Raw genomic sequence first — 14711 nt, 5'->3', positions numbered from 1 at the left:
GTCGTGTTTCATAGTTTACAACCAGTGTCTGTTCATTGGGCGGGGCCTCTGAGAGAGCAGAGTTTCTCTATGACAAACCGTTCTCTCATTTAACCTCTCTAGGGTATGTGGGACGGTAGCGTCCCACCTCGTCAACAGCCAGTGAAACTGCAGGGCGCCAAATTCAAAACAATAGAAATCCCATAATTCAAATTCCTCAAACATACATGTATTTTACACCATTTTAAAGATACACTTGTTGTAAATCCAGCCACAGTGTCCGATTTCAAAAAGGCTTTACGACGAAAGCAAACCAAACGATTATGTTAGGTGAGTGCCTATTCACAGAATAACAAATTTTTCCAGCCAAAGAAAAGATTCACAAAAAGCAGAAATATAGATAAAATGAATCACTAACCTTTGATGATCTTCATCAGATGACACTCATAGGACTTCATGTTACACAATACATGTATGTTTTGTTCGGTAAAGTTAATATTTATATCCAGAAATCTGAGTTTACATTGGCGCGTTACGTTCAGTAGTTCCAAAACATCCAGTGATTTTGCAGAGAGCCACATCAATTTACAGAAATAGTCATAATAAATGTTGATGAAAATATAAGTGTTATGCATGGAACTTTAGATGCACTTCTCCTTAATGCAACCGCTGTGTCAGATTTCAAAAAAGCTTTACGGAAAAAGCAAACCATGCAATAATCTGAGTACGGCGCTCAGAGCCCAATCAAGACAAAAATATATCCGCCATATTGTGCAGTCAACAGAAGTCAGAAATAACTTTATAATCATTCACTTACCTTTGATGATCTTCATCAGAATGCACTACCAGGAATTCCAGTTCCACAATAAATGTTTGTTTTGTTCGATAATGTCCATCATTTATGTCCAAATTCCTCCTTGATGTTCTATCGTTCAGTACACTTTCCAAACTCACGACGCGCGTGCAAATCCAGCGGAAAGTACGGACGAAAAGTTAAAAAAGTTATATTACAGTCCGTAAAAACATGACAAACGAAGTATTGAATCAATCTTTAGGATGTTTTTAACATAATTCTTCAATAATGTTCCAACCGGAGAGTTCCTTTGTCTTCAGAAGTGCGATGGAACAGAGCTCGCTCTCACATGAACGCGCATGGTCAGCGCATAATCAGCTCATGGTAGAACTTACTCAATCCCCTCTCATTCGGCCCCACTTCACAGTAGAAGCATCAGACAAGGCTCTAAAGACAGTTGGCATCTAGTGGAAGCCTTAGGAAGTGCAACATGACCAATATCCCACTGTTTCTTCAATAGGGGCTGAGTTGAAAATCGACGAACCTCAGATTTCCCACTTCCTGGTTGGATTTCTTCTCAGGTTTTTGCCTGCCATATGAGTTATGTTATACTCACAGACATCATTCAAACCGTTTTAGAAACTTCAGAGTGTTTTCTATCCAAATCTACTAATAATATGCTTATTCTAGCTTTTTGGGCTGAGTAGCAGGCCGTTTACTCTGGGCACGCTTTTCATCTGGACGTGAAAATACTGCCCCCTACCCCAAAGAAGTTTTAAGATTCTAAAATTATATTTAATCTTTTCACAAATAGTTTCGTATTTAAACATTGTGAATCTGATAACTGGAATGTGTAGACTTTCCAAAGTACAGTTTATGTCATCCTATCATCAGTAATAATGTCTCAGATGCCAACTGGCTATGGTCCCGTGTGGCTCAGTTGGTAGAGCATGGCGCTTGCAACGCCAGGGTTGTGGGTTCATTCCCCACGGGGGGACCAGGATGAATATGTATGAACTTTCCAATTTAATTTTGTAAGTCGCTCTGGATAAGAGCGTCTGCTAAATGACTTAAATGTAAATGTAAAACTGATCTGACAACATATTCATTAAGTACCAACGCATATTTTTAACTGGTTGGATTACCGAAATATGGTTCAGTTTCCCACCTTTTGATGTTACTAGACTCTCTATGTTAACAAAGGGATTTTCAATAGTCACATCGGTAGAGTAGAGAGAGGAAAAAGGGGAAAGGTATTTATGGGGGTCATAAGCATACATAAGCATACATTTTGGTATTATTTTGGTGGACATGTTTATCTATCAGGGTATGTAGGGTGTATATATGATCAGCCGTGCAATGTTTTGGTATAAATCCAATTTGGCTTCTACTCAAGACATTGTGCTATAAAGGAAGTTTAGAACTCTTACATGTATAATACTACAGAAAATATTTCCCAGGTTACTGTTCACACAAATGCCTCTGTAGTTGTTAGGGTCAAACTTGTCTCTGTTCTTAAAAATTGGGGTTATGAGTCCTTGATTCCAGATGTCAGGGAAATAACCTACACTCAGGATCAAATTAAGCAGTTTTAATATAGCCAATTGACATTTTGCACTAGGGAGTTTGAGCATCTCATTTAGGACGCTGCCAGGTATGCATGCTTTTTTACATTTGAGGGCCTGAAGTTTCTTATAGAGCTGCTGGTCAGTAAATGGGGAGTCCAATGGATTTTGATTGTCCTTTATAGCTTTTTCTAATCCATTCAACTTCTCATGAATTTGGCATTGTTCTGCGTTTGTGTCAATTTGAACAGAGTTGTAGAGTGTTTTAAAATGGGTTGTCCGTATGTTACCATTTTGTATCACTAATTCCTCTTGTTTTGATTTTTTTTGTTTTTCAAATTTTGGCAGAAGTTGTTTGTGTTTATGGACTCCTCAATTAGTGTCAGCTGCTTGCTGTTGTACTGTGCTTTTTTTGTTCTGAGTGTACGTTTATAGAGTTTTAAAGTCTCACAGTAATGAAGGCGTAATTCACCATTATTTGGGTCTCTGTACTTTTGGTTGGATTTTACAATCTGCATCAAACCAGTTGTCATCTGTGGTCTTCTTTGTTTTGTTTTTTATCAATTTAAGTTGTGCTTCTTTTGCCGTTTGATGTTGTAGATTGATGCCATCTTTACTGTGAGTGAATGTGGTGTCCATCTCTATTTTGGTTACTGGTTGCTTTCTGGTATTCTTCTATGCTGTTTTGGGCCCATCTGTATGAATTTCTGATGTTGTATAGCTTACTGGGCTGTGAATGTGTGGTTGTTTCCATGTCTGTTCTTTTGAGGAACAACGTAATTTGGCTGTGATCAGACAGAGGTGTTAGTGGCATGACAGTGAATGAGCTCAGAGAGAAAGGGTCAATGTCTGTAATCATATAGTCCACTGTGCTGTAGCCAAGAGGTGAGCAATAGGTGAATCTCCCCAAAGAGTCCCACCGTAGTCTCTCTCTCTCTCTCTGCGTCTCTCTGCCTCTCTCTCTCTCTCTCTCTGTGCCTCTCTCTCTCTCTCTGTGTCTCTCTGTCTCTCTGTCTCGCTCTCTCTCTCTCTCGCTCTCTGTGTCTCTCTCTCTCTGCCTCTCTATTTCTCTGTCTCTCTCTCTCTCTCTTGTCTGTCTCTCTCTCTCAATGCAATCTCTCTCGCTCTCAATTCAATCTCTCTCTCTCTCTGTGTGTGTCTCTCTCTCTCTCTCTCTGTCTCTCTCTTATTGCTCTTTGATTACTGAGTCACATACTGTAGTTGAATCCACTGTCAAGAGGCAGAAAGTAGCCTTTTGTTATTAGAGGGTGTTTGTTGCTGTAACAATGTTACAGCAGTGTACAGGTGAAAGCACAGAGTTATGTAAAGCTCCTGCTGCATGCTTCCTCACAGCCAAGCTCCACTGGACAAACACACAGCCAGGAGAGGACAGACAGACTGACTGCCATTCAACAGAAGTGGAGGTGGTCATGCTGGCTCTGTAGGCATGTCCCAGAGCAGAGTCCTGGGGTGTTAATGGCCATCCTGCCTCATTAACTCTGACTAAACCCTGTTTTCTCACAAATGTACCTTTTTCCCTATTCCAGAGCGCTTATCAAAAGTAGTGCACTATATAGGGAAGCGGGTGCATTTGTGACACAGTGCAGGCAGCATGGACTAACTGTTCACAATGGCACAATAAAACTACAGGATGGATTTATATTGGGTCATTCATTCTGGTAATGATGGGGATTTCCTGGCCATGCTGATGGTTTTATCCAGGATACAAGGCATCAGACGTAAAGTGGCATTTCAAATGACAAAAGCTTTGATACAACATTACTAATGGTTTCTAGTAGTAGTTTGAAGCAATTGAAGTAGTTTCTCACATCTTCTGCGAAGCCTAATGAAGAAGAGTCTCTCTAATGACTGTACATATAGGAAAGAGTCTTTTTAAAACCCAGGACAGTTTTTTTCATCTGTCAAACACTCTGGCTGGTATGTGGCCTCAGGAAACCACAAGTTACTTTCCATCTTTCCCCGTGTGTAATGTTTCATTCTCTGGCCAGGCCAGGAGCTTTTTATAAAGCTACACATGACGACTGGCTAGTAAATATAACACATGATGTCATAGATCAGACCATGCTGACCAATGAAAGGAGGGGGAGTGAATAACAGTATAATGACATGGAAACAGGTTTTCCAGGAGTTCCAAGTTCTGAGCATAGTCACTATTGACACATCAACACAGTCCAGACCTGCTGTCTATTATAGCATTTTAAGGTCGCTAAATGGATAAAAACACTGAATGTCCTGGCCACATTCACTGGAAAACACAAACGAACGCACACAGCGCCTTCAAATATATAGGCCACCTTGGAGAGAACACCTGTTTTCTATTGAGGCCACAGCAACGACATGCTTCATCCAGACGATGATCCTTCAGCCACTTCTCCATAACACTGTGGTTATGTCCCAAATTAACCCTTATTATCCTATGTAGTGCACTACTTTTAACCAGGGCCAATATGTCTCAGGTCAAAAGTAGTGCACTATGTGGGGAATACGTCATGAATTTCTGTATAGAATCTATAGATCTGTCCTGACATCTCTGTTCCAGCTCTGTCGCTGGTCATCTTCTCCAACCGGGCCTGGTGAGTGCCCCCCCCCCCCCACACCCACCTTCTGCTAGACTCCCCCTCGGTCCTCTTCCCCCTCTGTCCCCCTCTGTCCCCCTCGTGACCTTGACTGAGGCCATACATAGATGTGATCATAAACACATCAGTATGATAGGGACTGTCTGAGTTCAACATGCTCGCCCTCACACTAAGTTGTACCTACATTCTGCATGTGTTCTGTCTACGGTTCTACAGGTGATACCCCTCATCAATCCTGTGTGTGTGTGTGTGTGTGTGTGTGTGTGTGTGTGTGTGTGTGTGTGTGTGTGTGTGTGTGTGTGTGTGTGTGTGTGTGTGTGTGTGTGTGTGTGTGTGTGCATGTGACAGCCTGGGAGTGTTCTGGTAGAGAAGAGGGTGAGAAGGAGAGAGGAGAAATTAGTTGAGGGTGGAAGAAGAAGAGAGAGGTTGCAGAGAGATGGAGAGGGGGAGGGGGGGAGAGAGCAAGAGAGAGAGAGAGGGAAGAGGAAAGAGGCCTCGGTTTGAGAAGGCAGCTGGGAGCAATGTGATGTGCCTCTGGTGGGACAGAGATGAGTCAAACAAAAATAAAATACAAATTTTCTGGATATTTATCACCAGCCTGGCCTGGAGTTATATAACAGGCACTGGTGAGTCATCTGGACCCAGGACCCAGAGTAGTGATTTAGAATACTGTATATACTGATTGGGCCAGTACAGACCTTGTTTTACACCAAGATGAATGATCACACTGACCACAGCCATGTTATGGGAATCTGGGGGGAAGAAACAGCTTGGCAGAATGCAGAACTTCACAGAAGTATGTCATGACGTTGCCCTCTTTGGGTACAGCGAGCACCCCCTCTCCCTCTCTCTGTCTCCTACACTCAGGCTGCTGCGACCTCAGGTCGTAAATTCCTGGAGGAGATTATCTCCTCATGGCCACAGTATACAGAGAGAGGGAGTTTTCATGTAGAGAACAAAGGAATTTCTTCCTCCTCACAGAACTTGAGGTGCGAACAACATTCATGTTCTGGAGAAGGTATAAAAGATCGGTGAAGAATCCAGCTACGAACTGGTCCGTTTTGTACAATTTTGTGAAACTCATGGGAGACAATAAGGCCACATTACCATAACGCTGTTTATATAATAGCCTCAGTTATGAGGCTTACATCTAATTGATGTATAAGATGAATGAGTGAGGATGATACTGTTTGTGAAATTATGTAATGTGATTTTGGACTGTTTAATGAAGGAAACTCCAATTCCCTTTGGAGTTTAACTAAATCAGAGGACCGCCCATGAGCACAGTTATGGTCGGGCATCCTGGGACAGGCCCTTTTCTGCTCGTCCGAATAAAACCCCCACCCGGGTTTCCTATCACCAGATCAGCTAACCTCGATAACGAGAGGGCCAAGGTTTGAGAGGAGACCGAGCTTAAGGTTTGAGTAGATGGCTGAATCTTTTAACCATACCACGTGGTGAAACTCTTAGACTATCCATACCGGCAGATTAAGAACAAGTCTTTGATTACTAGTCTGCAGCTAGGAATTCGGTATCATTGAACGCGAAGACCGACAACCGCCGTAACATCTATTTTATAACGACATGAATGAATGTCACTCTGAACTACCCATTCTAACCACGACAGAGACGGGCGGACAAACTCTCCAACAGAAACAAACTTTTCAACAGAGATCCCGACGACACACTGAGCGTAAATATATTGATTGCAATTATTCCCGAATGAGTGAGCGTTCATGTGCAAAGGATTACCATTTCAATTGTTATAATTATCAACTTTGTGTCTCATCTCAGTTGACCACCACCTTTTTGTCCACCAAGCCGCGATACCGGTTTATCCCACTAGGGAAACTCCGTTATCATTTCGTTGTAACTATCTACTGTTTGTTTATGCATTTCTGTGAATTACTTAGTTAGTAAATAAAGGATTTAAGACAATTGATATATGGACGACTCATAGTGAAGACTGGGTTCGTGCAGATAACCAACAATTTACGACGTTTGGAATGAGACTAACATGAGGTAAATAATTCATTAATTCGAAGACTAAGTGATCAGATATTCAAATATCTGAAAGTTATATTAGGAAAATTATAACTTTATAATCTGAATATTTTCCTTGGTGCCCCGACTTCCTAGTTAATTACAGTTACATGATTAATCAGTTTAATCGCGTAATAATAATTACAGAGAGTTATTTGATAAATAAGTCTTCAGTTTAATGATGCCAAAGACACGACAGGTATTATTCCACATTATCTCTAATAGTGTTCCCAAGTTTTCTAATGTTCCTGTTCTAGTGTTCCCTACTGTTCTAGGAATGGTCCCTGTGGCAACATCAATTGACTACACTCAGCTTCAGCCAAGTTCATATTAATGGTGCAGAACTCTATAGTAAATCACAAATAAACAAAACAGTTAGCATCCATTAGATTAGCAAACCTCCAAAATAGTATTTCTACTCACAACTATTCGCTGTAAATGAATATACTAGGGTATAACCTGATCTGACGTGAGGATGACATGTTGGGGTGTAATCATGAGGAGGAGGACTCCTCCATAGTTAACCAGTCAATCAGTACTCTGCAGAGTTGATCAAAGCAGCAGCCTGACAATAGAGTCAATAGGACCAGCAGCATGCCTCAAGTCCTTATTATAACAAGGTGAAATTGAAGAGTGAAGAGGAAGTAAACTAAAGAAGAAAGACCGTTTTACAAAGATGCATCCTTTTTCCTGGTGAGGGAAGTCATTCACAGAGAGGTGTGAGGAACGCAGTATCTTAATAACACAATGGAGCCTTCAGACACGGAGTGTCTTATTAAGAGAATGAACCCTTTCCACACAGCTCTTCCTTTGTTTTCACAGAAGCACAGAATAACTGGCTTTAGATTGCACCAGTCAACACAGATTAGAGGATGTATTCAGAGAGGAGATCTGTGTGTGTGTGTGTGTGTGTGTGTGTGTGTGTGTGTGTGTGTGTGTGTGTGTGTGTGTGTGTGTGTGTGTGTGTGTGTGTGTGTGTGTGTGTGTGTGTGTGTGTGTGTGTGTGTGTGTGTGTGTGTGTGTGTGTGTGTGTGTGTGTGTGTGTGTGTGTGTGTGTGTGTGTGTGTGTGTGTGTGTGTGTGTGTGTGTGTGTGTGTGTGTGTGTGTGTGTGAGAGAGAGAGTGTGTGCGTGTGTGTGGTCTAGGACAGTGATGGACAGTTCTAGGGCACTGCAGTGTCCTGTCCCATCACTGTGAGAGAGCAGGTCAGCCAAGGTGATGTTTACCATAACAAAACACCCGGACGGTTATTAAAGCTGCAGGTTACAGGCCACGTCTGAAAGACACAGCGGCTAAGTGCAACTGCTATTTTCTTGCACTGTGTCACATCTCCATCTCCTTCTCCATCTCTCTAGTTCCCTCTCTCTAGCTCGCTCTCTCTTCATCTCACTCTCTCATCTCTCTAGTTCCCTCTCTCTAGCTCTCTCCCTCTCTCCATCCCCCTCTCTCCATCTCCCTCTCTCCATCTCCCTCTCTCCATCTCTCTAGTTCCCTCTCTCTAGCTCTCTCTCTCTCTCCATCTCCCTCCCTCCATCTCCCTCTCCCTCTCTCCTTCTCTCTAGTTCCCTCTCTCTAGCTCTCTCTCTCCATCTCCCTCTCTCCATCTCCCTCTCTCCATCTCTCTAGTTCCCTCTCTCTAGCTCTCTCTCTCCATCTCCCTCTCTCCCTCTCCCTCTCTCCTTCTCTCTAGTTCCCTCTCTCTAGCTCTATCTCTCCATCTCCCTCTCTCCCTCTCCCTCTCTCCTTCTCTCTAGTTCCCTCTCTCTAGCTCTCTCTCTCTCTCCATCTCCATCGCCCTCTCTCCATCTCCCTGTCTCCCTCGCTCTAGTTCCCTCTCTCTAGCTTCCTCTCTCCATCTCCCTCTCTCCATCTCCCTGTCTCCCTCGCTCTAGTTCCCTCTCTCTAGCTGTCTCTCTCCATCTCCCTCTCTCCCTCTCTCCAGCTCCCTCTCTCCAGCTCCCTCTCTCCAGCTCCCTCTTTCCATCTCCCTGTCTCCATCTCCCTGTCTCCATCTCCCTGTCTCCATCTCTCCATCTCAATCGCTTCATAACCGTCTTCTCTCTCCATTTCTCTTCTCTCTAAATCCCTCTCTCGTGAAGTGTTGGTAAAATGTTCTAAAAAATAAGCTGTAGATTTTTGTTAAAACAAACCAAACTGTCCCTGAACCTGTCCTTCTGGGAGTTGAGGGAAAACAAGCAAACAAAAATATTCTGGATTTTAAAAACATTTTAGTGGGGCAGAAACGTCTGGGGTTTAAAAACCTTTTAGTTGGGCAGACAGAAAGGTCTGGGGTTTAAAAACATTATAGTGGGCAGAAAGGTCTGGGGTTTAAAAACATTCTTGTTGGACAGAAAGGTATGGCGTTTTCCCATATATGCTTGGAGTTTCTGCTCAACATGAGAACATAGCAACAGATATACATCAGTATAGATTTTAAAGGCCATATAATACATTCAGGTCACACAGGCCATGGTTCAGAGAGACGAGAATTTAAGCCTCTGTCTGACTTCTGGTTCTCCTCACCTCTACCCAGAGAGCTGACCACCCTAACCTCTACCCTAGACAGTGCACTATTTTTGACCAGGGCCCATATGGCTCTGGTCAACAGTAGTGGACTATTAAGGGAAAAGGGTGCCATTTGGGACATAACCATAGATTCTGAAGACCATCTGGTCCAGTAACATGACATCATGCTGTCTATACAGTCTCTACGGTACGGCTGTCAAATATAGGCAGAGAATATCAGCGCTCAGAGTTAGCTTCATCTCTTTACGTCATCATCATCATCCTACTCACAGTTATTATCCTGACTGTGTCGGCGTCTCAAATCGCACCCCATTCCCTGTATTGTGCACTACTTTTCACCAATGTCACATATGTGCTATGGTCAAAAGTAGTGCACTATATAAGGAGTAGGGTGCCATTTGAGACATAAGCTGTGTTTCTATTGAAGACAGATGTTCCGTTAACTACGCTTCTCTTATTGTAGGTGACTCTGGCCACATCAGATTGACTTTGACACAGACTTTTGTCTGTCCTAATTCAGCCAGCATATGCTTGTAAAAGGGAGATGGCGTGTTGAGAGTCTTGTGGCTAAATATATTGTACTTTATTAAAGCAGAGATGGTAGAAACACACTGTACTAAAATATGACATCAACAGGACCATAGGGAAGGAAATGTCTTGGTTGTGTTGACAAATAGTTACTGAAGTCATCAACAAGGTAAATACCACACAAAGCCAATAGATTTACAACCATTAGCAGTGATACGTCACTCTCGATTACCCTGGTATGAGTGGTGATCAGTCACAGAGCAAGTCATAAATCACAGCCAGACCACACAGCAGACATTCCTACCTATAGGTGAGAGTGATGGAATGTGAACAGGGTCTCCTGTACATTACTGACATACCGCCTACTACTCCCCATTATCCCCCCTGATCATAGAGTTCATGTGAGAGTTGAACCTGAGACTAAAATGGCATCGCCCCATAATCCCCCAGCTGCCCCCAGGGTCACGACACGACAAATAGTTCCCTCAGCAGTAACTATGTAGTACTAGTAACAATGATCTGGCATGCCTCCTAATTTGATCTGTGTCCCACCAAGCCAGGCGGTCAGTATAAATAGGCCTTTAAAAGAAGAGCCTGAGAGGCTGTGTGTCGGGAGTGACATTCTCTGGACATTCTCTAGACACTGCTGGGGAGTGAAACCTGGACCCTGGCTGGCACACCTGTCCCCATCTGTCACTCACAACCCCATTGTCTCACAGCAACAGCCGTACCATCCTACAGAACAAGACCACAGCACTAGCAAGCAAGCCTTATGTGACCGACTGGGTTTGAAACCATGCAGGTCTTGTGTGTTAGCCCACTGAGATAAAGTCCAGGCATGGACTGACCCTGGACTAACAGAGAAGACCCCGGACTAACAGAGAAGACCCTGGACTAACAGAGAAGACCCTGGACTAACAGAGAAGACCCTGGACTAAGGACTAACAGAGAAGACCCTGGACTAACAGAGCAGACCCTGGACTAACAGAGAAGACCCTGGACTAACAGAGAAGACCCTGGACTAAAAGAGCAGACCCTGGACTAACAGAGAAGACCCTGGATAACAGAGCAGACCCTGGACTAACAGAGAAGACCTTGGACTAACAGAGCATACCCTGGGCTAACAGAGCAGACCCTGAACTAACAGAGAAGACCTTGGACTAACAGAGAATACCCTGGGCTAACAGAGCAGACCCTGAACTAACAGAGCAGACCCTGGACTAACAGAGAAGACCCTGGACTAACAGAGAAGACCCTGGACTAAAAGAGCAGACCCTGGACTAACAGAGCATACCCTGGCCTAACAGAGAAGACCCTGGACTAACAGAGAAGACCCTGGACTAACAGAGCAGACCCTGGACTAACAGAGCATACCCTGGACTAACAGAGCATACCCTGGACTAACAGAGCATACCCTGGACTAACAGAGCAGACTCTGGGCTAACAGAGAAGAGTGTCAGGCCAACAGTGCTGAGAATTAATACTGTCCTGCAGCGAGGACCATCTGCAGACAATCTAATGACAGTGGCTATGTCCCAAATGGCACCGTATTCCCCATATAGTGCGCTACTTTTGAACAGGGCAATATGTAGGGAATGGAGTTCCATTTAGGGCACATGCCAGATCCAACACAGCCTGGTGAAACATGTACACATGAAAAAAACCTTACCTGCACCTGCACTGAATTGCATCTTACTGCATATCTGCAAAGAAGAGAAACAGACCATGGTTAGTCAGAGAACAACAGAGTTTACTGCAGCCCTCAATACCACTCTAACTGCATGGCTGTCTTAAACAATAACAAAACAGATTGGTTGAAGAATACACAGCTTTTCAAAATGTTATAAATACTACAGTGTTGTACAACTCAGGTGTCTGTGGCATCCTAGTAATGCCACAGAGGATATATTCAGCGAGGAGAGGAGTATTGAACTGAATTGTATCCTAGTAATGCCACAGAGGATATATTCAGGGAGGAGAGGAGTATTGAACTGAATTGTATCCTAGTAATGACAAAGCCATAAAAGTTAAGGGTTAATGACTGATCTATATGGCTGCTGACAGCTTTACTGTGTTACCATAGAGACCTGATGGCTGGTTCAATATGGACAGCTGGCTCATGTTTGTACATCGCTTAAGTATTTATAACATCCACTGTGATATTAGACCAACTTAGACTAACCACATGGCTTTAATCCCAAATGGCATCCTATTCTCTATAAAGGGGAAATACTGTTGAACAGGGTGCACTACAACATGGTGCTTTTCCATTGAGACTTACCACCACACCAGTGAGTCGCCAGTGTTTTATGTTTATGTCAGCTCTCGTGTTATTGTGTTTCCATCAGGAGAGTGTCACTAATGACTTGTGGTGAGCTTTATCTACAACCTCTGCATAATTAAAATCAAATCCAATTGTATTAGTCACATGCGCCGAATACAACACCTTACAGTGAAATGCTTACTTACAAGCCCCTAACCAACAATGCAGTTTAAAAAATAAGAATATGAATAAGAAATAAAAGTAACAAGTAGTTAAAGAGCAGCAGTAAAATAACAATAGCGAGACTATATACAGGGGGTACCTGTCAAGTTCCTGACCTGTTTTCTGTTGTTTTGTATGTGTGTGATGGTCAGGGCGTGAGTTTTGGGTGGGCATTCTATGTTGTGTGTTTCTATGTTGGTTTAGGGTTGCCTGGTATGGCTCTTAATTACAGGCAGGTGTTTTGCGTTCCTCTAATTAAGAGTCATATTTAGGTAGGTTGTTTCACTGTGTTCGTTGTGGGTGGTTGTTACCTGTCTCTGTGTTTGTGTTCTGCACCAGATAGGTCTGTATCGGTTTTCACGGTTTGTTGTTTTGTTTGTTGTTTGTAGTGTTCACTTGTCGTCAAATTAAACATGTTGAACACTAACCGCGCTGCACTTTGGTCCTCTCCTTCACCCCTGGAAGAAAGCCGTTACAGTACCAGTACAGAGTCACCGGTTAGTCGAGGTAATTGAGGTAATATGTACATGTAGGTAGAGTTATTAAAGTGACTATGCATAGATAATAACAGAGAGTAGCAGCGGTGTAAAAGAGGGGGGGGGGGGGGACAATGCAAATAGTCTGGGTAGCCATTTGATTAGATGTTCAGGAGTCTTATGGCTTGGGAGTAGAAGTTGTTTAGAAGCCTCTTGGACCTAGACTTGGCACACCGGTAACGGTTGCCATGCGGTAGCAGAGAGAACAGTCTATGACTAGGGTGGCTGGAGTCTTTGAAGTCCCTTGTTTAGGGCCTTCCTCTGACACTGCCTGATATAGAGGTCCTGGATGGCAGGAAGCTTAGCCCCAGTGATGTACTGGGCCGTACGCACTACCCTCTCTAGTGCCTTGCGGTCGGAGGCCGAGCAGTTGCCATACCAGGCGGTGATGCAACCAGTCAGGATGCTCTCGATGATGCAGCTGTATAACTTTTTGAGGATCTGAGGACCCATGCCAAATCTTTTCAGTCTCCTGAGGGGGAATAGGCTTTGTCGTGCCCTCTTCTCGAACTGTCTTGGTGTGTTTGGACCATGATAGTTTGTTGGTGACATGGACACCAAGGAACCTGAAGCTCTCAACCTGCTCCACTACAGCCCCGTCGATGAGAATGGGGGCGTGCTCGGTCCTCCTTTTCCTGTAGTCCACAATAATCTCCTTTGTCTTGATCACGTTGAGGGAGAGGTTGTTGTCGTGGCACCACACGGCCAGGTCTCTGACCTCCTCCCTATAGGCTGTCTCATCGTTGTTGGTGATCATCCCTACCACTGTTGTGTCGTTGGCAAACTTGATGATGGTGTTGGAGTCCTGCCTGGCCATGCAGTCATGGGTGAACAGGGAGTACAGAGGGGGACTGAGCACGCACCACTGAGTGGCCCCTCTGTTGAGGATCAGCGTGGCAGATGTGTTGTTTCCTACCCTTACCACCTGGGGATGGCCCGTCAGGAAGTCCAGGATCCAGTTGCAGAGGGAGGTGTTTAGTGCCAGGGTCCTTAGCTTATTGATAAGCTTTGAGGGCAGTATGGTGTTGAATGCTGAGCTGTAGTTAATGAATAGCATTCTCAAATACAGTTGAAGTCGGAAGTTTACATACACTTACTGTAGGTTGGAGTCATTAAAACTCGTTTTTCAACCACTCAACAAATTTCTTGTTAACAAACTATAGTTTTGGCAAGTTGGTTAGGAAATCTACTCTGTGCATGACACAAGTAATTTTTCCAACAATTGTTTACAGACAGATTATTTCACTTATAATTCATTGTATCACATTTCCAGTGGGTCAGAAGTTTACATACACTAAGTTGACTGTGCCGTCAAACAGCTTGGAAATTTCCAGGAAATTATGTCATGGCTTTAGAAGCTTCTGATAGGCTAATTGACATCATTTGAGTCAATTGGAGGTGTACCTGTGGATATATTTCAAGGCCTACCTTCAAACTCAGTGCCTTTTTGCTTGACATCATGGGAAAATCAAAATAAATCAGCCAAGACCTCAGAGAAAAAATTGTGGACCTCCACAAGTCTGGTTCATCCTTGGGAGCAATTTCCAAACGCCTGAAGGTACAACGTTCATCTGTACAAACAATAGTACACAAGTATTAACATCATGGGACCACGCAGCCGTCATACTGCTCAGGAATGAGACATGTTCTGTCTCCTAGA

At 43.6% G+C, this 14711-nt stretch overlaps 1 protein-coding gene across 2 annotated transcripts in view; it reads right to left on the bottom strand.

The window, feature by feature from the left end:
* LOC139548895 (stAR-related lipid transfer protein 13-like) overlaps positions 1-14711 on the bottom strand; it is a 131897-nt gene that overhangs the window by 84873 nt on the left and 32313 nt on the right. For both annotated transcript variants that reach the window (XM_071358826.1, XM_071358829.1), the window contains one exon: positions 11700-11733. In XM_071358826.1, coding sequence (XP_071214927.1) covers positions 11700-11733 — 34 coding nt within the window. The remainder of the gene's footprint in view (positions 1-11699; positions 11734-14711) is intronic.

The sequence above is a fragment of the Salvelinus alpinus genome, chromosome 22 (assembly GCF_045679555.1).
Source record: "Salvelinus alpinus chromosome 22, SLU_Salpinus.1, whole genome shotgun sequence".
NCBI classification, from domain to species: Eukaryota; Metazoa; Chordata; class Actinopteri; order Salmoniformes; family Salmonidae; genus Salvelinus; species Salvelinus alpinus.
This window is presented reverse-complemented; position numbering and strand designations above follow the sequence as displayed.